The sequence below is a fragment of the Lolium perenne genome, chromosome 2 (assembly GCF_019359855.2).
Source record: "Lolium perenne isolate Kyuss_39 chromosome 2, Kyuss_2.0, whole genome shotgun sequence".
NCBI classification, from domain to species: domain Eukaryota; kingdom Viridiplantae; phylum Streptophyta; class Magnoliopsida; order Poales; family Poaceae; genus Lolium; species Lolium perenne.
The window spans coordinates 117,682,928-117,710,054 of record NC_067245.2 but is presented as its reverse complement, the minus strand read 5'-3'; the positions used below and the strand labels follow the sequence as shown (position 1 = coordinate 117,710,054).

Genomic DNA, 27,127 nt, shown 5'->3' with positions numbered 1-27,127 from the left:
TCCATACATATCGTTGATTTCCTGCCGATCGTGCCTTTTCCACTTAGTCTCCCCTCGTGCCGCGATCGAGGAAGACCAATCGGCTTAAGGTCAGGAACAAAGTCAACACAGAACTCAATTACCTCCTCATTTCCATAGCCCTTGGCAATGCTTCCTTTTGGCCTAGCACGGTTACGAACATATTTCTTTAATACTCCCATGAACCTCTCAAAGGGGAACATATTGTGTAGAAATACCGGACCGAGGATGGAAATCTCTTCGACTAGGTGAACCAGGAGGTGCGTCATAATATTGAAGAAGGATGGCGGGAACACCAACTCGAAACTGACAAGACTTGGACCACATCGTTCTGTAGCCGTGGTAGATCTTCTGGATTGATTACCTTATGAGAGATTGCATTGAGGAATGCACATAGCTTCACAGTGGCTACTCGAATATTTTCCGGTAGGAGCCCCCTCAAAGCAATCGGAAGCAATTGCGTCATAATCACGTGGCAATCGTGAGACTTCAGGTTTTGGAAATTTTTGTCCGCCATGTTTATTATTCCCTTTATATTCAACGAGAATCCAGACGGGACCTTCGTACTGCTCAGGCATTCAAAAAATATGACCTTCTCTTCTTTGGTCAGAGCGTAGCTGGCATGACCTTGAAACCATTCCGGATGCCGGTCATTAGGGTCTTTCAGACGTTGCTGGTCCTGCCGTGCTTCCTTTGTATCATTTGTCTTCTCATACACGCCCAAGAAGCTTAGGAGGTTCATGGAAATATTCTTCGTAACATGCATCACGTCGATTGCAGAGCGGACATCTAGGACTTTCCAATATTCTAGCTCCCAGAATATAGATTTCTTCTTCCACATGGGTGCGCGCCCGTCAGCTCCCTGCGGAACTGATTGTCCGCCAGGACCCTTTCCAAAGATGACTTTAAAATCCTTGACCATATCAAATACCTCAGCACCAGTACGTTCCGTAGGCTTTGGCCGGTGATCTGCCTTGCCGTTGTAATGCTTGCCTTTCTTTCTTACTGGATGAATTTTCGGAAGAAATCGACGATGCCCAAGGTACACGTTCTTCTTACAATTTGGCAAATATACACTTTCAGTCTCATGTAAGCAGTGCGTGCATGCATTGTATCCCTTATTTGACAGTCCGGAAAGGTTACTAAGAGCAGGCCAATCGTTGATGGTTACGAAAAGCAACGCTTGTAGGTCAAATTCCTCTTCTTTGTGCTCATCCCACACACGTACACCAGGTCTGCCCCACATCTGTAAAAGTTCATCAACTAATGGCCTTAGATACACATCGATGTCGTTGCCGGGTTGCTTCGGACCTTGGATGAGCACTGGCATCATAATGAACTTCCACTTCATGCACAACCAAGGAGGAAGGTTGTAGATGCATAGAGTCACGGGCCAGGTGCTATGGCTGGAGCTCTACTCGCCAAAAGGATTCATGCCATCTGTACTTAGACCAAATCTTATGTTCCTTGCGTCAGCTGCAAAATCTATGAACTCTCTGTCGATCTTTCTCCATTGCGTTCCATCTACGGGGTGTCTCAACTGCCCGTCCGACTTACGGTCCTCTTTGTGCCATCGCAACAACTTGGCATGCTCTTTGTTCCTGAACAGACGTTTCAACCGTGGTATTATAGGAGCATACCACATCACCTTGGCGGGAACCCTCTTCCTTGGTTTCTGGCCCTCAACATCGTCACCAGGGTCATTGCCTCTGATCTTATAACGCAATGCAGTGCATACCGGGCATTCATTCAAATTCTCGTATTCACCGCGGTAGAGGATGCAGTCGTTGATGCATGCATGTATCTTCAGAACCTCTAAACCTAGAGGGCAGACAACCTTCTTTGCTTCGTACGTACTGGCGGGCAACTCGTTATTCTTTGGAAACATATTCTTCAATATTTCCAGCAAGTTTTCAAATCCTGAGTCAGCTACACCTTCCTGTGCCTTCCATTTCAGCAAATCCAGTGTGCAGCCCAGCTTTTCAGACCATTATCGCATCCGGGGTACAGCGAATTTTTGTGATCCTCTAACATGCGATCCAAATTCTCCCTCTCCTTTTCAGTTTCGCAGCTTCTCCGTGCATCAGCAATGGTCCGACCAAGATCATCAATGTGCTCATCACGTGCCTCTTCTTCACCTTCCCCTTCACCTTCCCCACCTTCAGCATCCTCCATGAAAGTATCGCCAAAATGATCAAGATAGTTGTCATCGATGAAATCATCCCCTTCTTTATCTTCTTCCATTATAACCCCTCTTTCTCCATCCTTGGTCCAACAATTATAGCTTGGCATGAAACCCTGCCGAAGCAGGTGCATGTGAACATCTCTTGAGGAAGAGTAAACCTTCTGATTCTTACAGGCAACACATGGACAGATAACAAAACCCCCCCTGCTTGTTCGCATTAGCCACTACGAGGAAATCTTTCAAACCCGTATTGAACTCGCCGGAGAGTCGGTTACCGTACATCCATTGCCGATTCATCTGCATTATTATAATATAAAATATATAATTAACCATCATGCATTTGTTAAACTAATTAACTAACTATAAACAATAGAAATTAAACAATGAACTACACACATATGCATATTTTATTGACACATGAAAGGTTCAAGTTGCTAACCGCGATCGAGGAGGAAAAAATAAATGAGAAAGCTCAAGTGTGGCTCCGACACTTCATATCATGTTTGTTTCATGCTCTTGGGGCATTTCATCAAACACCTTGTGTGCATAAGAGGAACCAAAAGCAAACATAACACCCACTTGTGAAGTTTGTGAAGAGAATGGCTCCAAATGGCTAAGTGCTGGCTGCTGGATGTGTATATATATGAGAGGGGCTTTAGTCGCGGTTGGCCTGGAAAACCGTGACTAAAGGTGCCCGAAGGCCTTTAGTCGCGGTTGGCCTGGCCAACCGCGACTAAAGCCCCTCACGTGCACCAGCTGGCCAGCGAGCGCCCTCGGCCCAGGCCTTTGGTCACGGTTCACCTCCCGAACCGCGACTAAAGGTCCCATTAGTCACGGTTCGAAATATTTGGGGACTAATGGGGCTGGATGAAAGGCCCTTTTTCCACCAGTGGATCCTAGCCAGAGAAGGCGGAGACTGTGGCCGGTGGCCGGCGCGATTCAAGGTCGTGGCCTCCTCGAGCACAGGAACGGGAGGAGGTGGGTTCATGAGTTGGGAATTAGGTGGGGGCAGGTCGTTGGTTTTTTTTTGTCCAGTGGGCTCGCCTCCTATAGAGTTGGGTGGTGCTCAAAATATTATTTTGAGCACCGGTTTCAAAATAGTGTAACCCTATATATATATATATATATATATATATATATATATATATATATATATATATATATATATATATATCAGCACTATTCTGCAACCGGTTGCAGAATAATATTCTGAGCATCGACTTGTACTTCTCTGGACACAGGGTTGTACTTCCCGGATAACAGGGTTCAACTTTCTGTCGAACTTACCTGAACTTCCCGTTTTCTTCAGAGGTACTGATTATACCTCGAGTTTCTCAACCATTGGTCGGAACTATGAAAATGATATACCGTTGGATAGATAATGAAAAACCGCAACTTTTTCATGTTAACACTTTTCATAGATTTTGCACGGTTTAAATTTAATTTTGGAAATACGAAAACGCTTCTATATGGCCAGAAAACGAACTTTTAGTTCAATTTCCGAATCGCTTATCTAAACTGTGCAAATGATATACCGTTGGAAAGATAATAAAATTTCGCAACTTTTTCATGTTTTAAGTTTTTTCAAAATCCTCACAGTTTTTGAACAATTTCGAAAATACCGAAATTCGGACGTACTCAAAAACGAGCGGACAGTAATTTGGATGAATTTTTTCAACCGTTTGTCGGAATAATGCAAATAATATGGCGTTGGAAAGCTATGGACTAGGCGCAACTTTCTTATTCCAATTGTTTTCTCTAATTCCTTACAGTTTAAGAGAATAAATCGATTTACTGTCCGCCCGTTTTATGTGATGGGCACCGAATGATTTTCCCCGCGATTTCCATGCGGCACATTTAACCAATGCAAATGATATACGGTTGGAAAGGTCTCAAAATGGCGCATCTTTTTCGTATCTACCATTTTTTCCAACTCCAAACGATTTGAAAGTAATTTTAGATGTTTTGAAATCATGTTTCCGGTATATTTTGTGGGATAACAATTTGAATTTAATAGATTAGATCCATCTATTTGTTGTAAAATGTTGTAGGTAATGAAATTAAACATATACTCTACCATATAAAGCTTTTGGTGACAATGATTGAAGTGGTTGGTGATCAAATCGATGAGATTTGAACAATATATTTCCGCCCCGTAAAAATAGAGCATTGAACTTCCCTCGACACGAACTTGCACTTCTAGGGAAATGTGGTTGTACTTCTCGGTGCTGTTTCACGAAAGTGTTCAGTAAAATGACTATAAGTTTCTCATACGGTGTTCGTTTGAGGTCCGTGGCCACACAAAATGCCCAGCACAACCACACGCATCTGAACTTCCCATGACATGTCCTTGTACTGCTTGGCCTTCGTGGTTGTACTTCTTGGAAATGTTTTGATACTAGTGTGTTTTACAAAAACTAGCATGTGTACTTCGAAATGATAATTTTAGATTGTCCCTATATTCTATTTAAGAGATTCTGCACTTCCCATATTAATATTTGAACTTCACAACGTTGCTATGTGAACTTATGTGGGGTATTTTCTTCATGTAATTATCGCTTGTACTTCATGTTGTCTCCGCCTGTACTTCTCAGAATCACTGCTTGTACTTCCTTGCAGATGACGGGATTATTTTGTTTTTTATACATTTAGAATTTGTCGGGTTTCTTGTATTTCCTATATTAAGTGGGTGTATTGCTCGTGTCGACTGGTTGTACTTCTCATTGCCAAATATATGAAATTCTTTACGGGTGATGGGATTATTATTGTTTTTTGTTATGTGAACTTATGTGGGAGTATTTTCTTTGAACACTTTTAATTCATGTAATTACCTCTTGTACTTCGTGTTGTCTCCACCTGTACTTCTCGGAATCACTGCCCGTACTTCCTCCCAGATGACAGGATTATTTTGTTTTTTCTACATTTGGATTTTGTCGGGTTTCTTGTACTTCCTATATTAAGTGGGTGTACTATTCATATCGAATGGTTGTACTTCTCGTTGACAAGTATATGAACTTCCTTACGGGTTATGGTATTTTTTTGCTATGTGAACTTATGTGGGGGTATTTTCTTTGAACACTTTTAATTCATGTAATTACCGCTTGTACTTCCTGTTATATCGCTTGTACTTCTCAAAATCACTGCTCGTACTTCCTTGCAAATGACGGGATTATTTTTATTTTTTTCTACATTTAGACTTTGTCGGGTTTCTTGTACTTCCTATATTAAGTGTTTGTACTCCTCGTGTCGAATGGTTGTACTTTTCATTGTCAAGTATTTGAACTTACTCGTGGATGACGGGATTTTTTTTGCACAATAGAATTTTGTCGTTTTTCTTGTACTTACTATATTGAGTGGTTGTACTGCTCAGCGTCAATATTTTAACGCAAATGAAGATATTATTTTGTTATTATACATTTGGATTTCGTCGGTTTAAATATACTTCCTATATTTAAGTGGGTGTATTGCGCTTGTTGAATTGTTCTACTTCTCAGCGTCAAGTATTTGAACTTCCCCGTGGATGATGGGATTTTTTACCGCAATCCCAAAAATGGCATATTGAAACTATGCAAATGCTACATCATTGGAAATGTGTCATCAAGGCACAACTTTTTCATATATAAATTATTTGACCAACAATCAAACCTCTGAATTGAGTGATTATTGTTTCGTTGGAATGATAAAGTCACGGGCTATCTAAAAAAATGTTATTAAAAAATAAAGTATATGTACTTCCAGCGATATTCCCTTGCACTTCGTGGCTTTCGTGGTTTTACTTCCGATAATATTTCAAAACTAGTGTGTTTTACAAAAACTAAACATGTGTATTTTGGAAATGATAATTTTAAATTTACCCTACACTCAACTCCGGAGACTCTGCACTTTCCGGATCCTAATCTTTGAAATTCCTAACGTAGTTACATGAAGTTATTTGGGACGGTTTTCTTTTTTACACTGCCTAAACAGACCATTTGTTCTTCCCGTAGTTATCGCTTGTACTTATTGTAATGACATCTTGTACTTCCCATGAGATAAAATTAGGTGTTTTTCACTTTTTAAAGAGAGGGGATTTAGTGACTAGGTGTATACGTGTGCACCCACATTTCAACGTTAGATTCGCTTTGAGATTCTCGCCTCACAAACAGACACCAAACACCGTGAAACCTGCTTTTTCAAGTTGATTTTGTCTTCTCTGTGCTCCTGACAAGCGAGGGCGCATGCACGATAGGGTGCAGTGTGGACTGAACGTGTGGGTCACGGGTGAACAGCAAAGAACTGTCATGCATTGGCCTCGATGTGTACTGTTTTACTTGGATTGGCTCACTTTTCAGGCCAAGCTCGAGCTTCTGGCATTAAAAAATATCGACAGCAGCAGCTTGACCACCCCTCCGGTGCCCGCGATCGTCTCGTTGGCCCTCTGGTCCATTGCCATCCCCGTGAGGATGTCCATGGCCAGCTTCTGCAGCTCCATGTGCTGGTGGCCGTGGAAGTCTTGCTTCCAGAGGCGCATGACGGAGAGCGCGACGCAGGCGAAGGCGGAGAGCACCCACGCGAAGTCCAGCTTCCCGAGCCCGCTTGCCGCCTTCTCGTGGACGGCCAGCCGGAGAGCGAACAGCGTGAGCCACTTCTCCGGCGGCTCCCGGCCGCCTCTCCTGCCCGAGCTGCCACCGTGGCCGCTGCCGCTCCCCGGAGTCATCTCCCGCCACGGCTGGTTGAAAGATGTTGACCCGCCGCCTCCGCTGCCTAGGCGGCCGACGCCGCGCTGCTCGACGATCTCGAGGGTCAGCATCGCGCTGCGGGTCTTTAGTCTTTACCATCATGCCACCGTCTTCGTTGAGCTCGCCGGCGTCCGCGCCCTTCCCGGACTTCATGGCGCAAGTGAACTATCAACAATCGCTCGGCTCTCAGAAATGCTGCTGGATTTCAAGCGTACGCGAACACGAGTTTTGGAGAAGGATTCTACAGGCCAAGCTAGCTACAGCACTTTTGTACTTTCTTCTTTCATATGGTTATGGCGTAAAACAAATACTGATTTTTAGCCAAAAATTAAGGAACAGTGTGTGGTGGAATTCGTTTCTCCACATCTGTCGGTTTCCATAGTTGATTGACCACGAACCTCCCCTCAATGAACTCCGCGGCCGGGTCGTCACTATCGGCCAGCCCCGGGACGGGACTCTCCTTAATCGAGAGTGCTTACGGCCAAAAGCAGATGCTCAGATCCTGGGGTCGGGGCGGCGTCGGGCATGGGGGCGAGGCTGCGAGGGGCCGCTTCCCGAGCGGCGTCGGTCCTGGGGGCGAGGCTGCGAGGAGCCGCTTCCCGAGCGGCGTCGAGCCTGGTGGCGAGGAAGTGATCCCGCGCGTCGTTGGTACAGGCTCTACCCGGCGGTTCCATGGCGACCGTTCCCGGGCGGCGTCGGGCCTGGGGGCGAGGCTGCGGTTTTCGAGCCGCGTTAGGCCTGGGACGAGGTGTCGGTTCCGAACAGGGTTGGGTCTTCGGTGAGCTAGTGGTTCTCGGCGGCGTTGGCGACTGCCTTAAGAAAAGAGAGCATCGATGGGGTAGGGGATGAGTGGTGGGGCGAACGGCCGAGTAATCAAGGGCGGAAAAGTATCTCGAGCGGAAGTTTCCTTAATCGGATATTCGGAGTAGCTAGCAAATGCGTTTGATTCCTGTAAAAAAAAATGATATTGCATAAAAGAGGTTCTCTCTTACGCGCCAAAGATTCGTTTGCTGCACACATCGATATCCCATGCAAGTGGAAGGACTCATGTCAGGCAACTAGCAGAATAGCCATCGAGGTCCACAACAGAAGTTGCCGGCCAGTGCACGGAAGAGAGTCTACCGGCTGGACGGCGTTAGACACGTGTTGGCTATGTAGTGCGTGCTCACGTATACACCCGGTCACCAGGCTTCATCCGTTAAAATGTATTACAAGATGGACCGTGTACTTTTCAAAACTAATCAATTGCACATACCAATGTTGACATGTATACTTTGTGAAAAATATTTTTTAGCACTTCAAAATGACTATGTGTACTTAGTGTAGTCACCGCATGTACTTCTCGAGACCACGGATTGAACTTCTAGTGGGATATCAAACAAATGATTTTATTATTATTTTCTATGTGTACTTCCGCAAAACCAAAGATTTTTACTCCAACAATTATCAAATCTCCTTATTTAAATCAATCTTAGGAAAAAAATTATTATTTCCGTACATTTTTTATAACTTTTAGCAACATTGGGAGAATAGAAGAGTTTAATTATGACTCCATTTGGACCATCCTAATTAGTTTATCTTTCACCTTCTTCACCTTTTTGAAACCCACTATGTACACATCTTGAAGACCTTTGTCGTTGTTTGGCTCCTCGTTGCGGTGGGACACCACGACTACGCTAAATGTGTTGTACTTATTTCTTTTGTCCCGTCTCTCTCTCTCTTTTCTCTCGATAATAGAATTGTCATAGTGGTGTATTTCCGCGCGCCGCCGGCCGCCGCCCAGCGCAGTACAACACCTATCCCCTTTCTCCTTACATTGAGCTGAGGCCTTCCGCTCAATCCTGACTCCTCGCGGCTGACTCCTTTTTTGTGTTATTCTTTCAGATCAGGCTCATTGAGATTCTGTTGGTACACAACCATGCATACTGTTTTTTTTTGTTTTGGCATACCTTGATGAAAGTTTTGGAGAGAAAAACATTTTTCTTATGTTCGGAGCTAAAAGCTGGTCGTGTATAGCTGTTTGTCATACAGATACAAAAGAACATAACTGCGCACCAAACGTCTTCTTCCTGAGCGGTGCATCTATTCTGGCATCTATTCTTTTTGGTGCTGTAGTGTATGCTTTGTGAGCTTGATCTCTTCTTGCATCATTTCTGGAGCTTCTTGGCACCCACGTGTCCCTCTGTACATCTGCAATAACCAAAGTTCATATCAGCCCACATCATTAATAACTACGCCCTACATCTGCAATAACCAAAGTTCATATCAGCCCACATCATTAATAACTACGCCCTACATCTGCAATAACCAAAGTTCATACCAGCCCACATCATTGTATACTGACCGAACGTGACTACTGGTGCTTCCAGATGATGATTTTTTTACCCACATGATAAGCTGCTCATCTCACAAACCCTGGTGATTAAATACTTTACTTCTGTCTTGTACTTATCGCAGCAAACATATGTACTGCCTGGTATGGGTATGTGTTCTTCTGCGGGGTCTCGCCTTAAAATCAATTCACATCTAAATCAGTTTTCTGACTACATCGCACGGACTTGCTGAAGAAAAGCAATGAGCTTCTTAGCTGAACCGAAGGAGGGAGCAGCGGGCGAACCTGTACTGCTGTTGAGGACGAACCTGTACTGTTGCTGCTTCCAGGTCGACGACGGCAACCGATGGGGCTTCCCTACTCGCTGCAGAGGACGGAGCAGTGGTGGATGGCGATCATCCATCAGGGCCGCGAGGCAGCGGCGGGGTCGGGGGAAGATGCAGCGGCGGCGGCGGTTGCCACGCGCACATCAACCATATCGTGTTTACTCACCGACAGATAATATGCCACAGATTCAAATAAATGCTTACTCTATTGATTTTTTACAAAGCCAAAAAAGAAATGGTTCCATAAACGATGAGAAAACTAATCTCCACATCCTTGAGCTTTTTGTTCTGTTGAAAATAAATTGGCAACAGATAATCAGAATATCATTACAGCTTACAAACCAATACGGTCTAGCATTCTAATTATCAGAACCACTCTAAATGAAATGCGCCAAAACTGAATCATATCATGGGATTAATAAAACATTCAAATGGGACCCTTAAGATAACCGAGAGATGCAAATGAAGCAAAAAATCCTGTGTTTTGAGCCCATTAAAGAAAAATTAGAAACTAACAAATTATGTTTACCAAAGCCTGCCTACTCTCAAGTCTGAACAATACTCCTAGGAGTGGCAGATTCTTTAGAGGGAAGTGGAGATAGTGCCAACATTGCTGTAATGCTAATCCTAGGAGTACTAATATCACGACTCCATCACCAGCAATCAATGTTAGCAGACGCAATCCCAGAGACAATAGTTTTAGCAAGATGCAAATCACATCAACATTACTATCTAGTGCCTTTGTGATGCAGAGGCATGCAAATGCTACCACGATTGAAGAAACTACCAGGAGATCCCAGCTTGGATGCAAATGCTCGTATCCAGACACAACAACAAATAATCAGTATACCGATTAAGTAAAGCAAGCAGGGAAAGAGATCCAATCTTTCTGGTGGACGCCACATGATATCCAGAAGGTCGTCCTCCACCTGCAGCATCGGCTGGATCGTGTCCGGATCCTTGTGGAGCTCTGCACCCGGGGTCTTCCTAGGCGCCTCCATCGGATCGATTCCGCGGCAGCGTGCCTCAAGCTTCCGCCGCAAATAAGTCCACTGCTATTTGGTACCCAGTTGATCTTCCCTGCGAATAAATATTGTACTGCCGTGTTGTTCTTGACGGGGAGGTTATCAGCGACGCCAGAGTACGGATTGAGGGAGGCAAGGGCTGTTCGAGCAGAGGAATACAGAGGCGGAACCGGAATTTGGATTCGGGAGAGGAAGGCCGATGGCGCCGGAGTTTGGGTTGGGGGATAGGGAGGCCCGGCCCGGCGGGAGGAATGGAGAGGCGGCGCACTACTGCTGTGGCAGGCCGACGAGATGGATGGCGCGTAGGGTTGGGCCGGCGGCTAGGAATCAGGGGATGGAGGCGGCGTAAGGGACGCAGATGTTGAGCCGAGCCGGCGCCGGCGGCAGGTGGGATCCGGGGAGATGTGGGTGCCCGGTCAGCTGCGCCTGCGCGAGGGGAACAGGGAGATGCGGGGGCACCTGTCGGACGGCGGCGTAGCCATGCAGGGAGGCCGGTGCGGCAGAGGAAGCCGGGGACGGCGCGCTGGAAGGAGGCGGGATCGGCCGGCGGGAGCTGCACATCAAGATGGAAGAATATGCGGGAGGGAGAGGAAACGGGGCAGGTGGGCGGTGGGTTTTTTTCGCATCCAACCGGTTCGCGTCCTATATACGCGGTATGCTGCTCAGAATAATATTCTGAGCACCGGTTGCAGAATTGTGCAACATATATATATATATATATACCAGCACTATTCTGCAACCGGTTGCAGAATAATATTCTGAGCACCGACTTGTACTTTCTTGGACACAAGGTTGAACTTCCCGGATAACAGGGTTCAACTTTCTGTCGAACTTACCTGAACTTCCCGTTTTCTTCATAGGTAATGATTATACCTCAAGTTTCTCAACCATTTTTCGGAACTATGCAAATGATATACCGTTGGATAGATAATTAAAAACCGCAACTTTTTCATGTTCACACTTTTCACAGATTTTGCACGGTTTAAATTTAATTTTGAAAATACGAAAACGCTTCTATTTGGCCAGAAAACGAACTTTTAGTTCGATTTTTGAATCGCTTATCGATATTGTGCAAGTGATATACCGTTGGAAAGATAATGAAATTGCGCAACTTTTTCATGTTTTAAGTTTTTTCAAAATCCTCACAGTTTTTGAACAATTTTGAAAATACCGAATTTCGGACGTACTAAAAAACGAACGGACAGTAATTTGGACGATTTTTTTCAACCGTTTGTCGGAATGATGCAAATGATATGGCGTTGGAAAGCTATGGACTAGGCGCAACTTTCTTATTCGAATTATTTTCTCTAATTCCTTACAGTTTAAGAGAATAACTCGAATTACTGTCCGCCCGTTTTATGTGACGGACACCGAATGATTTCCGCGCGATTTCCATTCGGAGTATTTAAACAATGGAAATGATATACGGTTGGAAAGCTGTCAAAATGGCGCATCTTTTTTGTATTTACCATTTTTGCTAAATCCGAACGGTTTAAAACTAATTTTAGAAGTTTTGAAATCATGTTTCCGGTATATTTTGTGGGATAATAGTTTGAATTTGATCGCTTAGATCCATTTATTTGTTGTAAATGTTGTAGGTAATGAAATTAGACATATACTCTACCATATAAAGCTTTTGGTGACAATTATTGAAGTGGTTGGTGATCAAATCGATGAGATTTGGACAATAGATTTCCGCCCCGTAAAAACAGAGCGTTGAACTTCTCTCGACGTGAACTTGTACTTACCGGGAAATAGGGTTGTACTTCTTTGTGCGGTTTCATGAAAGTATTCAGTAAAATAGAGCTATAATTTTCACCACACAAAATGTTCAGCACAACCACGCGCATATGAACTTCCCGCGACATGTCCTTGTACTTCCTGGCCTTCGTGGTTGTACTTCCTGGAAATGTTTTGATGCTAGTGCGTTTTAGAAAAATTAGCATGTGTGCTTCGAAATGATAATTTTAGATTGTCCCTATATTCTATTTAAGAGATTATGTACTTCCTGGATCCTAATATTTGAACTTCACAACGTTGCTATGTGAACTTATGTGGGGGGTATTTTCTTGATGTAATTACCGCTTGTACTTACTGTTGTGTCCGCATGTACTTCTCAGAATCGTTGCTCGTACTTCCTCGTAGATGATGGGATTATTTTGTTTTTTTCTAAATTTGGGCTATATCGGGTTTCTTGTACTTCCTATATTAAGTGGGTTTATTTCTCGTGTCGAATGGTTGTACTTCTCATTGTCAAATATATGAACTTCCTTACGGGTGATGGGATAATTATTGTTTTTTGTACATTTGCATTTTGGCGGTCTTCTTGTATTTCCTATATAAAGTGGGTGTAGTACTGGTGTCAAATGGTTGTACTTCTCTCCGTCAACTATTTTAAACTTCCCCTAGGGTGACGGGATTATTTCGTTTTTTTACATTTGGATTTTGTCGGTTTTCTTGTACTTCCTATAATAGGTCCTTGTACTGCTCGTGTAGAATGGTTGCACTTCTCGTCATCAACTATTTGAACTTCCTTGGGGGTGACGGGATTATTTCGTTTTTACTACATTTGGATTTTGTCGGTTTTCTTGTACTTCCTATAATAAGCACTTGTACTGCTCGTGTGGAATAGTTGTACATATCATCGTCAAGTATTTGAAATTTCTCACGGATGACGGGATTATTTTGTTTTTTTTTTCATTTGGATTTTTGTCGGTTTTCTTGTACTTCCTATCATAAGTGTACATTTTGCTTGTGTCAAATGGTTGTACTTCTCATCATCGATTATTTGAACTTCCCATGGGATTATTTTATTTTTTCTATATTTGGTTTTTGGTCATTCACAAAAATAGAGCGTTGAACTTTCCTCGACATGAGCCTGTACTTTTTGGGCAATATGGTTGTACTTCTCGCTGCAGTTTCACAAAACTGTTCAGAAAAAACGATAAAATTTTATGTGAACACTTTGTACTTCCCCTATTTACCGCTTGTACTTCCTCTAGTTACTGCTTGTACTTGTTGGTCTGCCCGGGCGTTCGGTTTGTTCGGTTTGCTCGGTCCGGTCTCTTCGGTCTTTGTCAATTTCGGTCATCTAAGAATGCTACCCGTATTACCATCGGTCTTTTCGGTTTTTTTGTATTCGGTCTTCGGTCTTTTCGGTCCGGTCTTCGGTCATGACCGTATAGACCAAATGAGAAAAATGGCAGCGGAGTATATACAGAATGACAGCAAAAAAATGCACAAATTCATCTCATCCTCATGTACATATTGATTACCCCAATTTGCATCTTCAGATTCAGACGCCATCTACAGAAAAGCAGTAAGAAAATTGCACCGCTCTTCATTCTCAATAGCAAACGTATCTTAGATCTGGCCAAATAAAAGTTACTCGCATACAAAATGGATCACAAAGAATCAGTAATCAACTATTACTTCAGCATTCTAGGCTTCTAGCAGAGCAGAGAAAGGAGACAAGGGAAGATTCGTAACTTGCAAAGATGCAAGTTCGCAACACTGCTCGGAGGCAGAGTAGAGAAAGCAGGAGGCAAGGAAATATTTGTAAATTGCAAAGATGCAAGATCGCAACACTGCTCGAAGGAAGAGCAGTCCGTATCGCCGGCCTTGTGGCCTTGCGTCAGGCCGTCGGAGGTCTGAAATTGCAGGGTGACTCGCGTTTGGAAACAACACGACGTGGTGGTGAGGCGGGGGCGTGACGGCGGCGCTGCGTCTTTTGGGCTTGCGGCTGCCGCCCCGTGGTCGGAGATGCGTCGGGGTCGGCCTAATGGCTGGCGGCGAGGTCGGCCCGGTGGGCAGCGGCGAGGAGTGGTGTGGCAGGCCAGTGGCGGCAGAGCTGGGTCCTGTGGGCTTGCGGCTGCTGGTGCCCGTGGTCAGAGAAGCAGGCAGGGTCAGCGAGGGTGGATGGCGAGGTAGAGCGGCGGCGCGCACCTAGTCTGTGTCGAATCGCTAGGTCAAGGAGAAAACGAGCGACGGGAATAGGGAAAGGAACTAGGATGCAGCGCTACGCCTGTGAACAGATTCAATTTCTAGGGAAGAGCTCGGTCTTTTCGGTCGTATCGGTTTCTTCCTAGCGATGACCGAACAGCCCGATAAAAGTTCGGTCATGCAGTGTCCAAGACCGAGCTGCTAACCTAAGACCGAATTTTCGGTTATTTCGGGTTCGGTCCCGGTTATTTCGGGTTCGGTCTTCGGTTTCGGTTTTTTATGCCCGGCCAGACTTGTTGGAATCGTTGGTTGTACTTCCCCGCAGATGATAGGATTATTTTGTTTTTTTCATTTAGATTTCGTCGGATTTCTTGTACTTCTAGTATTAAGTTGTTGTAAGTCGTGTCGAATGGTTCTACTTCTCAGCATCAAGTATTTGAACTCCCTCACAGATGACGGGATTATTTTTGTTTTTTCTACATTTGGATTTTGTGGGTTTTCTTTTACTTCTTATATTAAGTGGGTGTAATGCTTGAATCGAAAGGTTGTACTTCTCGTCGACAAGTATTTTAGCTTCCTCATGGATGGCGAGATTATTTTATTTTTTTGTACATTTGGATTTTCTTAGTTTTCTTGCACTTCCTCGTGAAGGGGAACCGAGGAGGGGGCCGGCGGAGGAGTGGGCAGCCACGAGGGGCGGAGCGCCTTGAATTTCGCCGGCGGGAGCTACCGATGGGGAAGAGCCTCCGAGGAGGGAGAACGGGGCGGACGCAAGGCCACGGGGGCGGGCGGGAGGGAGATCGCGGCGTCTGGCGGCGCTAGGGAGACCGCGACCCCTGCTCCGGAGGCGGCTCTGTCCGGTGGGGAGCAAGGGGGCAGCGCGGTGAATCTCGGATGGGCACATGTCGAGATTATAACAATTTACTGGTGGACTAAAATGATTGTACAGCTGCATTATTTTATCCTATGTTGTTTTAGTATTAGATAGTGGAAACTAAAGAAGGTTCATCGCTACTACAAGTGAATTACGTATATACACTTTCACTTTATGACAAGTGAATTAGATAACGAATAGATACACTTTGTCGAGTGAAACCTCTTTCTACAGAATATATCCTATAATGTAGCTACTCCTATTAACCACCACACATATGCGCTCTGTCTTTATTTCCTTGTTATCCATCCAAGCCTAGTTGCTATATAATTAAGAGATAAATCCATACAGGGAAGGATTTCCCAAATTCCATTTTTGTTGGCTTCAATGTTAATGTCTCGGTCACGAACTCATGATAAAAAAATTCCATCATTAATAGGGGCTTCGTTGTGCACGAACCTACCGCGCTAGCCTCTGGTGTCGTTAGGGTCATGGTCACATCTTTGAGGGCTCCTGCTTTGTCGTGTTGTGGACAATGTAAATGCAGATGAAGCTACTTGCAGCCACGGTACGCAACACGGTTTACCAGCACAATGAAACAATATAAGAAATTACGAAAGTACAAGCGCCGTGTAAAAAAAGTACAAGCCCAGCGGGAAGGAAGTTCGGCGGTGGCGCTGCAGCTGGGCTGCCGCATGAGATGCAGTAGCCAGCACCGGTGGGTGGGGCGCAGGGGACCCGCAACTTCAAGGAAGGCGCATGTGCATGGGCGACAAACGACGCGGTAAGGCTCTACGTGGAGGGATATTTCAAGGACGGCGGCAGGATTTTCGCAGTTTTGCAACAATTCATTTTACAAATTTTGCAACCACACTTTTTTGTACTCCATGTGCTCAACTTTCAATTCTTCAGAAAATTGTACTTAGCTTTAACATGTGTAGGGTCTAATCTAGTTAACCATACTTCTCTTGATATTTGTTGGTTTAGGTTGCTCACCAACCGTACTTCTCAACAGATTTAATTTTTGATACAATTTTCTAGCTAATGAACGAGGTGACATGTACTTATTGAACCGTATTCTTGTACTTACTTAATTTCAGGGCATGTACCTCCTATAAAAAACGAAAAGGAAAACTGTGTACTGAGCTTGTAGTACAGACAGAAATAGAGAAAAAGAGAGCGTCAGGAAAACTGTGTAGTTGGTACTGAGCTTGTGGTACTTCCTAAATTGTCTCCTTTTCTTCAAAGCTTCTTTACGTTGATAAATACATTGGCGAGTATACTGCCTTAAAATAGCCCAAACGAACGAATTGTACTTATCTACGTTTTGAACTGCCTCGAAACAAACGGTTGCATTTCTCAGAAAAATAAAGGAGCAACACAACCACTTAAAAAAGACCACCCAACCCGAGACCAAGCATTCCCTATGATCTCCAACCAGCATCTTCCCGGTTTAAATATTCCAATGTACTTGTAGAAACCAATATTTTTGTACAAAGACTAGTATTTTTTTGTACTCTCCAATGTAAATATTTGTACTTCCAAGGTAATATACGCTTCGGCGAAGAACATGCAAATAGCGACCTAACAAACACTTCTTTTATTTTTTCTGAACTTTCTGGTCTAGAGACTTGTACTGCCCAAAATCGAAGTGTGGAACTGCCCAAATACAGGTTTAGTTACACAAAAGCATCAATAGCTGCCCAAAAATCTTTGTTGTAGTTGTAACTACGTACATAGTAAATGGATTTCCCAAAAATCCACAATTTGGCCTGATCGTAGTTAGAAAATGTGTGCTTTTAGAAGGCATTACAATTCTCTGTCAATACTCACACAGACAAGTTTGCATCGTGGAAAATGTCACTCAAAACTTATACACGTTTTCAATTCAAAAAATTCTTGAGACAAATAAATTTTAGCTCTCAGTTTCTCACAAGCATGTACTGTAAGGCATTTGTGCTGCTCCAGGTCCACCAGTGCGCGACCACGCGCTGTAGCCGCTGCACGACAATGTTTATCACAGGGAAGTAGAAATTGATCCCTATCGGAAGCTCAGGTACGGGCCAACAGAAGTTCAGGTAAAGAAAACGTGAGCAGGCCGTCAGGAATGGGCGCGGAGGCGGCGGCCGGAGCTGCACTCGGATGCAGCGGTTGTACAGCGCGTGTGGGCGGCGGCCAGGGAAGCGCGTCGTGTGGAGGAGCACTAGCCGGGGGTACCGGAGGCAGCGGCCGTGGTGAGTGGTAGAAACAGGCGCCGGAGCTTCACGCGTCGTGAGTGGCACAGTGTTCAGTCAAGAGTAGCTTTGCCCACGCCCAGTCGCACATCCCCCTTCCGCTGGCTCTCGCTCTACAACAGCTCGAAGCGACCATGTCGATTTCCGCACAGTTGAACTTACCGCATTCTCTTATGTGCACTGCCGCATAACAAAGAAGTATACTTCCTGGCAAGTAAATGATGTAAACAAATTGTCCTGCGTGCTGCCGCTAGCTGGTGCAATTTTACTTTTGGATGGAATGTGCAGAGAAGCGGGCAGCGGCGTGAAGCTTGGTTTCAGCTGAGCCTTTTTCTGGTTGACGTTGTTCCTTTCCTGGCGCCATCGTGAAGGGCCACCAGATGCATCACACCCAACCATTAAGACACCTTGCGAAGTTCAGACATGGCGCCGAAAAAATTCAGACATACGGGCCAGAAAAGTTTGAGCGGAGCCATCAGAGATTCAGAGGGCAGGGGCAGCTCCGCAGAGATTCTGGCATGTTTGCTGCTGTGTGGCTCTACGGCCAGGCCGAGCCGGCCGGAGGCGCTTCACGCGGCTTATCCCCAGAAGGCAACAGAAGCCACGCGAGTGGTGTGCTGGGTTCCTGGTAGTTACTCTGCATCAGGAGCTGGAGAATTCCCACTAGGAGGTTGCGATGGAGAAAGGGGCGGGGCAGGAGGTTGAGATGGAGCTGAGAGGTCTGGACTGCGCGAGTGAGCCGTTCCTGGCGGCTTGGAGCGGCGGGGAGCACCGGACGACCTGGGCAACAGGGACGCGCGGTGGTGGGGAATCGGGGATGGGGGAGCGCGCGGTGGCCTGGAGCCGTGGCGGAGCGCACGACGGCGGCCGGAAGAAGCTACGTGGGCGACCGGGGCGGCGGCGACCTCGATGCAGTTGTGGTGGCGTTGGGCGCAGGAGGTGGCGGGGCGAAAGTCAGGGCGGAGAGGGGCTTCTCCGGCCGCGAAATCTCGGCCGGTGGCGAGCATCAGCCGGCGGCGGAAGGCTGGGCTTCGCGCGTGGTCGGGGATGAGATCGTGGGGAAGCCAGTGGAGAGGGGATTTGGTTCGTGCCAGGGCCGGTCGGGCGTGATTCTCGTTAGGCTGGTGCCAACGCGGGCTGGAGGGCGGGCGGTACCGCCCGGGGCGGGGCGGGAGAGGGGCTGGAGGCGGGCGGGACGAGAGGGAGGGGCGCCGGCGGGGGCGCCCGGCGGTAGCGCCCGCTCCCGCCCGGCTGGCGCCCGCGTTGGCGGCGGGAGGGAGGCGAGAGAGGGGCGGGAGGCGGGGCGGCGCGTTGGCGGGGTGGGGCGGGAGGCAGGCGGGCGCTAGGGCGGGCGAGAGCGGGCGTTAGTGGGGCGGGAGGCGGGCTGGATGCGGGCGAGAGTGGGCGGGAGCGGGGCGGGAGTGGGGCGGGAGTGCCCAACGGCTAGCTGACGTGCCGCGACGCGATTGGTCCACGTCAGCTAGCCGTTGCTGGTTCAAATTTTCAGCTCCACCCCTATTTATTTATTATGCAATTTATTAATTATTATGTAATCGGTAATATTTTAAGTTGAATAAAATATTTTCTTGCATTATTTTGAATGTCTAAACAAAATCGAGTGAAATAACTTAATGTGGAAAAGAAATGGTGATGTGGAGGAGAGAGAAGTGAGAGTGGGGACTATAGCCCATGCATTGGCACCGTGTGGTGAGAGTGGGGTGAGAGTGGGGTGAGAGTGGGCCAAAAGCTGACGTGGCGGGGCGGGAGCGGGGCGGTGCGTTGGCACCAGCCTTATAGAGCCGGTTGGTGCTCAGAATAATATTCTGAGCACCGGTTGCAAAATAGTGTAACCCTATATATATATATATATATATATATATATATATATATATATATATATATGTATATATATATATATATATATATATATATATATATATATATATATATAGGTCTGCTATTCTCGAACCAGTTCGAGAATAACTATTCTCGAACCCTTTATGAACTTCCTAACTTATTGCATGCGAACTTCCCGTGAGTCTTCATATTTTCTCGTCCCACGTCCCGCTCGCGTCCCGCTCCCGCGCGCGTGTGAACTTCCTACGAGACAGCGAACCGTTACGTGTCCCACCTCCCGCTCGCTACCCACCTCCTCCGTGCTCGCTCCCCACCCCTCCCTGCTCGCTCCCGAGCTCTTCCATGGCGATTTCCTCCCTGCTCGCTCCCGAGGTCTTCCCTGGCGTTTTCCTCCCTGCTCGCTCCCGAGCTCCTCCCTGGCGATTTCCTCCCTTGCTCGCTCCCGAGCTCCTCCCTTTTACTCGATGCGTTTCTTAGAAGTTCGGCGACGGTGGCGGCTCATCTCCGTGCTCGTGCCCGACGCTCCATCGACGAATTTTGTTCTCCACTGGTGCATCGCAGATCGTTGATGTCTGCGGCACAGTTTCTTCTATGCTATCCGGACATTGCTCTTATCTTTTTTTATCTTGATCTGCAGATTTGTTTTTTCAGATGGCCGTCGCACAGCTTCAGAAATCCTCGAGGTTGATGGCTCCGCCGTTATATTCTCGCGCTTTGTTTGTCTTCGGTAATGGTATTGGGTCTCTCTCCCCTGTAGGATTTTTGTTTTGATAGGTTTTGCTTTGATCCTTATCCACGAATTTTGTTTTCACAGATCTATGTTCTTTTGCTTAGTTCGGTATTTTTGCCTATGCTTGTGTAGTTATGTTTTTCCTCAGATGATGCAGTGATGACGCGGTGGTGTTCATGCTTTACACTTTGATGTAGTAATGTAATCCAGATAATGCTTGTTATACGTGGGTTTTTTCGTAGCTTACAAGTCTCTGCTCTGTTTTTCATTACCAGCAGTGCATGTTTGTTGGTATTATAACAAATGAACTTCTTTAATTTTATGATTTGAACTACCGGAATGCATGAACTTTGTCATTTGCATGTTTGATTTTCATCTTTCAGATAAGTTGTGGCCTCCATTTCACATGTAAATCCACATCGAGCATGTATGTATATATCTGTTTGTAAGTTGTGAACTTCCCTTTAATGTAGTATCCAATTTTTTCTATTATTGTTTTTCCATTCATACGCATGTTTTTATCTTTTTTTATCTGAAATCTGAAAATGAACTGCTGTTACTTTATTACGTGAACTGCTGTCAGTTTACTTTTGGTATTCTTTTTCTTTAACTCCGTGTATAAATTAACCAGTGTTAATTTATTTTGTTCTTGTACCATTAAAGGGGGGGTTGGGGGGGGGGACCCCCCCCCCCATACTAGGAAATGAATAAAAGGTTTTTTAATAAATGTTTAAAATATAGTGTAATACATTTTTTTAAGATTGGTGAACTCCTTGCGTTCTGAAGTGCACTCCGTAATTGTGGTGGGGAACTCCTACCCGCTATATTAGGGAATCAATTAATGTTTTTAAAATATACCCAAATACCCTTTTTCAAGATGAGTGAACTCCGACGTTTTTTTCAAGTGAACTTCGTAATGGTTGTGGGGACAGCATGGGTGTGACCCTCCCATCCTATATTTTTTCTTTCTTTTTTTAGACAAAGTGAATCGCAGTCATGATTAAATGTGAACTTCCTGTTTGTTTATATCTTACTGACAAAGGTAACGTTTCAGTGTTTTTTTTTATTGTTGCCTCCTTTTTTTTTTTAATATAAATCTGGTGCAGTTATTTCTCAACTCCTCTTTTTACTCCTCTTGTCTGCGGCTTCTCCTTCGCACTCCCCACTTCCCCCACTCGCAGGCGGACATCCCGAAACTGCTACATCCTCTCTGCAATGGCGGCGGCGCTCTAGGTAACTGCTGCTCCCGATTCGTTTGCTATCCCCCGTCCCCTGTTGATATTCCTTCGTTCTACTCGAAATCCACCATTTCCCCTTTGGTCTAAACCCTAGGTTCGCTGCAGTTTGCTCTTCCTCGCCGTCTTCGGTGTTTGCCGGCGATATTTCCCCGTTCGGCCGGCGGTTGGAACTCCGGCGCTACTCTGATTCTCCTTCGCGGTGGTTCTAGTTCGTCCCAGACGGGCTGGTCGGCTTCAATTTTTGGTTTGGGAGTCCGTTCCTCTGTTTATTTCTCTGTGAGTGATGGATAAGGATGCTTCGAATGGTGGTGGAGGTTTGTTTTTCGGATTTGTATTTTTACTACCCATAAATTCATGCTTTATTCTTGCGTTGTCAAAAATGAAATATCCATGTTTTTGTTCTGTCCTATGACTGGTCCATTTTTTTTTTTGTTCTAGGGTTTGCTTTTCTGTAGGCTTTTTTTCTGTGTTATAATTCCCCGTGGTCACCATTTTAGGATTTCTATCTTTTTATCTGTGTTTCTGTATAGCACATGTTATGAACTACTTGTCATTTAATTGAACTCACTGTATTAATTATGTTCATTCTTCCTATGTATAATGTTTATTTTTCATGTACAGGCTGTTTTTTAAAAAAAGTGAATCATGAAATTAACATTTTGCTGCACATAGGAAGTATAAGTCTGAACATGAATTTTTTTCCTATGTTTCTGACATTGAATTTGTTTGTTTTTTTGTATTTTTTAGGGAAGGTATTTGATCATGTTGATGATTCTGGTGATGCTGTGTTTTCTGGTTTGGGGAATTTATCTTCTAATATGACAGATGATGCCGATGAATCAGGTTAGGAACATACATATGTGAACCTCACTAACATTTTCTAGTGAACTTCCTTTTCCTGCAATCCATACAAGCTTTCTTGATTACATTTTTACTCTTTTTCTGTGTTATTTTGTTTGTGTTATGCAGCTGACAAGACTATAAGAGAATCTCTGGATTTGCTGAACCAGGATTTTGCTGCATATTCTCTTGACGATTTACCGCGTTTCTTAGATCTGACATTTGATAGGACTCCTGCTGTTGAGAAGGGTAACATGGGCAGCCCTGTTTTTGATTATACTCCTCTGCGGCAAGTTCTTGAGTCTGAAACAGTTGAAGCTACACCTGTGATGGAAGAAACTCAATCTCAGTCTGTGGCTGGTACTCAAATAGTTACTCAGGATTATATGGTTGAAGAACAGCTTGCGAAGGAAAAGGAGAGACAAGCTGCTAAATTAGCTCAGCACCAGGAGAAATTGACTACATATTACCGGAAATACCCTGCGAAAGCAAAGTCTGTTAAGGGTAATGCTGTTGTCAATGATGTTCCTCCTAAAGTGAGGAAAGAAAGGGTTGTTTGCAGGAAGATAAAAGAGAATTCACCTATGGGGAAAGCTGCTGCTGCTTTGCACTTGACCAGAGAGATCCTTTGCAGCAGACATACGCCCCAGGTGCCACTCAAGAAGATGTTGCTGCTGACAAGGTTTATTTCTTTTTATGTTCTTATTTTGTTTATTCTGTTAAATTCCTTTTTTGTTCACTTTTACATATGTGTACCATTGTGAACTTCTCTATTTTTTTTAAATAAATCTGCTGCTTCTGTCCAGGCTAGAAATCCTGTGCGGCGCAGCCCTCGTGTTGCTGCTACTGTCCAGCCCACTGTTGCTTCGGAACGAGTTTCATCTCCTGGGAAATCACGTCTGGGTCGCCGTAAACGTAAGATTGATGTCGATGAGACATATGTCCCAGATTCCACTGAAGATGGTGTTGCTGCTGGCAAGGTTATTTTTGTTTCTTCATTTTTTACATAATTCTTCCACTGTGAACTTCTTTGTTTATTGAATCTGAACTCTTCCCTTTTTATGCATCTCATTTTATGTAGTGCAATGCTAAGAAGAGTCGTACAGAATTGGTTAGCGATGAATCAGACTTTGAAGCTCCTGCCAAGGTTAGTGTAGTGTGAACTTCTGTGTTCATGTTGGTGTGAACTTCCTCTTCTCATTAATTTTTTTGTGGTTTTTAAATGTTTTTTTTCTATACCAGGGGAAGAAAGTTGGTAGGAAGCCAGGTCCTTCTAAACCTGTTGTTTTGGAAGGTGATTCGAAGAAAGTTCTGAAAAGGCCGACAAAGAAAACCATGGCTAGGAAGAGGAAGGCAGATGAAGATCTTGATGGTGAGAAGACACGTTTTCAGCAAACTGTTCGCTGTTCTCTCGGTGAAGTTCGTTCGGCTGCAGCAATGTTAAAACAGCAACACAGATTGAAGGTTGAGCAAGCTGGTTTTGGCTGTGTTTTTCAGTGGGTCCTGGAGGGTAACGTATCACGTGTTCTCATGTGTTATTTGATGAAGACTATTGACACTTCTACCATGAAGTTGGCTTGTGGATCTGGCAGAGTTCTAGAGGTTAATAGAGACACTGTTCATCAGGTGTTTGGTTTTCCTATAGGAGGCGATACTCCTATCCTGCCCGCAGAATCTGGACATGACGAGTCATTGGCTCTTTTGAAACAAGAGCTTGGGTTCGAAAGCAATGCTAGTATTGAGCCTAAAGATCTGCGTCAATTGTTATCTGATCTTGTTGAAGACCCCGAGAAGGAAGATTTGGCTGTTAAGGTCTTCTTTGCCATTCTTTTTAGCAAGCTCATATGTCCTGGTTCAGCTACCCGTGTCGGTAGGGAAGCTGCAATGCTTGTGAACATGGATTATGATAAGATGGCAAAGATGGATTATTGCCAGCTTGTTGTTGATGAGTTGAAACGAGCTGCTACTAAATATCAAGACCCTGATATCCCTCAGGCTGGGTTAGAAGGGTGTGCTGTTATCCCCACTGTTATGTATCTTGACAGCATCTTTCTACCACCACATTCTGTCATGCATACTCAAACTCCTCGCGCAAACTTTCTGCATGAGAAACCTCTGAAGGCTATTTACAAAATGGACATTCAAAAGAATGGTGGACCAGAGTTGATGAAGTACAAGTTTGGCAGAATTGTGGTTAGTTTTTTCAAACTGTAACCCTTTTTTTATGTGGCATCTGATCTTCATACTACGTCGCATGTGAACTTCCTTATGTCTTTTTTTTAATGTTTTTATGTGGCATATGAGGTTTACTTTTTATATCCAAGTGAACTTACATAGTTTTGTATATTTTTTTTTACTTTTTATGTATCATCTGAACTTCATAATATCTGCTAAGTGAACTCCTGTATTACAATGCAGTGGAAAGGCCGCAACCAAATTGCTTATTCATATCGGTATCGTGTTGAAGATTTAATTGTCAATCTTAATGAGGGCACCCATCGTAGTGAGCCTGATGCTGGTAATGCCAATGAACATCCTGCTGGAGGTCATTGCGAGATTCCAATTTCGCAAATTGCTAATGTCAAGACGAAAGACAATCACCAGTCTGCTTCAACTAGTGCTGGGATGCCTTCTGCTGGTGTTATTGATCAGATTGGATCACTGTTGCAGAAAGTTGAGCATCTCTCTCGTACGATTCCGACTACAGCTGATCGTCTGAAACAATTTCAAGGTCGGCTTGCTGATGGTAATTTCCCCAGTGTTGAAGCACTGGATGAGCAGTCAAAGCGTGAAACATCGCTCCTTGATAGCTTGAGGGGGGCTTTGTCTCTAATGCGCACAGGTTTTCTTGATTTTGGTATGAATCAGGACTCTTTGTGCAAGCAGTTTGAGAGCCGTGCAAATGTATCAGGCAATAATAGTGTTGAAAGTAATGTTCAGAAGAATATTTCTTCTTCTGTTGAAGATGTTGATGCAGGACTTGGTCAGTCAGCTGCTGAAGCTGAGGTATAATTAGTCATTCTTGAACTTATGTCCATCCCTTTTTATGTGAACTTCCTTTTTTATCTCTTGTTTTGTGTTACTACACATATGTGAACTTCTTTTGTTTTTTCATGTGAACTTCCTTACCTTTTTCTTTTTTGTTATCCTCTTATTTTTTGCAGGAAGATGCTAGGATTGCTGAGGAAAATGCACCTCAGAATTCAGGAGATGGTGATCATGCACCTGTGAATGATGGGTTTGTTCGTCCGCCAACCCCTCAATGTCCTCCAGCTTTTGCTGGTGATCATGTTGAAGATGCAGTTTTTGATAAATCACCTCCTTTAGCTGAGGTATTTTTTTATTTTTTTTTTATAGTTGGGCTTTTGTTTTGTTTTTTGTTTGTGTGTATATGGACTACTCCATCTTCTACATCTGAACTTCTGTTTTTTTATTTGTTTGGTAGGTAAATGAAAAGTGTGTTGAGAAGGATGGTCTTCCAGATGACAGTGATGACAATTCATCTGTTGATCGTTATTATGTCAAGCATAATTTTGTACATCCGGCAACCCCTGTAACTCCTCCTTTAGATGACAGTGATGGTAATTCTGGTGGTGCCGGTGACAAAGTTGCTGATCATTATTCTGAGTTAGACTCTGTTGGAAAGGGGAATTTATTTCCCGAGATAGTTGCACATTCTGATGGAGACAAAGATGCTGAACACCATGTTGAAGATTGTGCAGTTACTGGAAAAGGTTTCTCAATTCCTGAAGATCTTGTAACATGTCAGGATGGAAATGATGCGAAGGATGCTGCCCAACTACCTGGCATTGGTGCAGTTGTTTCCGAAACATGTGCTGAGGCTGCTGATGATGTTGGTGTATTACCAGCTGCTATGGATTGTAAGTCTGTTGTTGCGCATGGTCGTGAGGAAGTAGGTGTTGCTGCTGCACGGGGAGAACTGCCGGGTACTGAAGCCAATATAGAGCGCAGCACTAGTGCTGATGATGATGACAATAATGAGTTTCAGGCTGGAGATAACCATGGACGCGATGCATCTGATTCGATTGAGCAGTCGAGCTCATTCTTTGAAGAATCAACAGATGACTTGAGCGCTTCTATTGAAGAATCCCCGCAAGACTTAGGCAAGGATATCTGAATGGGGAACATACAGTTCTCCTACCCCACACACCCTCCCCTAATGCTAGCCCGCCTTTTTATTCTTTATGTTTACTCCTCATATATCTCTATCTAAAACCTTTTTCCCTTTTTTTTTGGTTTTTTATGGGGGGAGGGGTGTGGTGGGGTGCTTTTGTATATGTATTTTGTTTTTATTTGTTTGGCATCATGTTGCTTGGAAGACAGTTCCTATTGCTATGTAAGGCGGCATGAGTTCATGTCGTAGTTTTCATTTACTGCATGTAAAAGCCGGCCTGGGGGGGGGGGGAGTGATATCGTGTGTGTGTATTTTTTTTGATGGTAGCCTTCATTGATGAACTGTGGGTCTTCTGGACATTCCAGTTCCTGCACCACGTTCTTGAATATGTGAACTTCTGGAATATCATCATCTGAACTTCCTTTTTTGTTCTTACATTTTTGTCTGTGTTTCCTTATTTTTTGCAGACTCGAGTTTATGTTCGACGCCTCCACTGTCTCTTCAACCTATGATGATTAAAATCAAAGAAGTATATGAAAGCGTTTGCAAGTTGAGGAAAGATCCCATAAGAAGGTTATATCTGTTTTTTAGGCTTTTTTCTTTTTTTATTAAATTTTTGTTTTGTCCTCTAATTTTTGTGTTTTTTTCTGCAGTAAGAAGACCCTTTTCATGA

General features: G+C 44.5%; 1 protein-coding gene and 1 long non-coding RNA gene across 2 annotated transcripts; one reads left to right on the top strand and one right to left on the bottom strand.

Moving 5' to 3' along the window:
- Positions 1-8,932: 8,932 nt before the first annotated feature.
- LOC127330195 (uncharacterized) lies at positions 8,933-10,385 on the bottom strand. Its single transcript, XR_007869177.2, has 3 exons — positions 9,539-10,385; positions 9,242-9,429; positions 8,933-9,111 (listed from the first exon to the last, which is right to left on the bottom strand). It is a non-coding gene; the product is annotated as an uncharacterized lncRNA (long non-coding RNA).
- A 7,945-nt stretch (positions 10,386-18,330) lies between these two features.
- LOC127330196 (uncharacterized) lies at positions 18,331-26,529 on the top strand. Its single transcript, XM_051356488.2, has 10 exons — positions 18,331-18,535; positions 22,227-22,322; positions 22,449-22,855; positions 22,939-23,001; positions 23,126-23,299; positions 23,401-23,466; positions 23,562-24,512; positions 24,738-25,325; positions 25,484-25,651; positions 25,765-26,529. The coding sequence occupies exons 1-10, from the start codon at positions 18,331-18,333 to the stop codon at positions 26,455-26,457; spliced, it is 3,411 nt and encodes a 1,136-aa protein (XP_051212448.2). The 3' UTR covers positions 26,458-26,529.
- Positions 26,530-27,127: the final 598 nt, after the last annotated feature.

What these genes read in the sequence shown, in the direction of transcription:
- LOC127330196 (XM_051356488.2), top strand. Translation starts at nt 18,331, where the DNA reads ATGGAGAAAGGGGCGGGGCAGGAGGTTGAGATGGAGCTGAGAGGTCTG. An exon ending in AAGATGTTGCTGCTGACAAG is followed by an intron (nt 23,002 to 23,125) that starts GTTTATTTCTTT and finishes GCTTCTGTCCAG; the next exon opens with GCTAGAAATCCTGTGCGGCG. An exon ending in ATGGTGTTGCTGCTGGCAAG is followed by an intron (nt 23,300 to 23,400) that starts GTTATTTTTGTT and finishes CATTTTATGTAG; the next exon opens with TGCAATGCTAAGAAGAGTCG.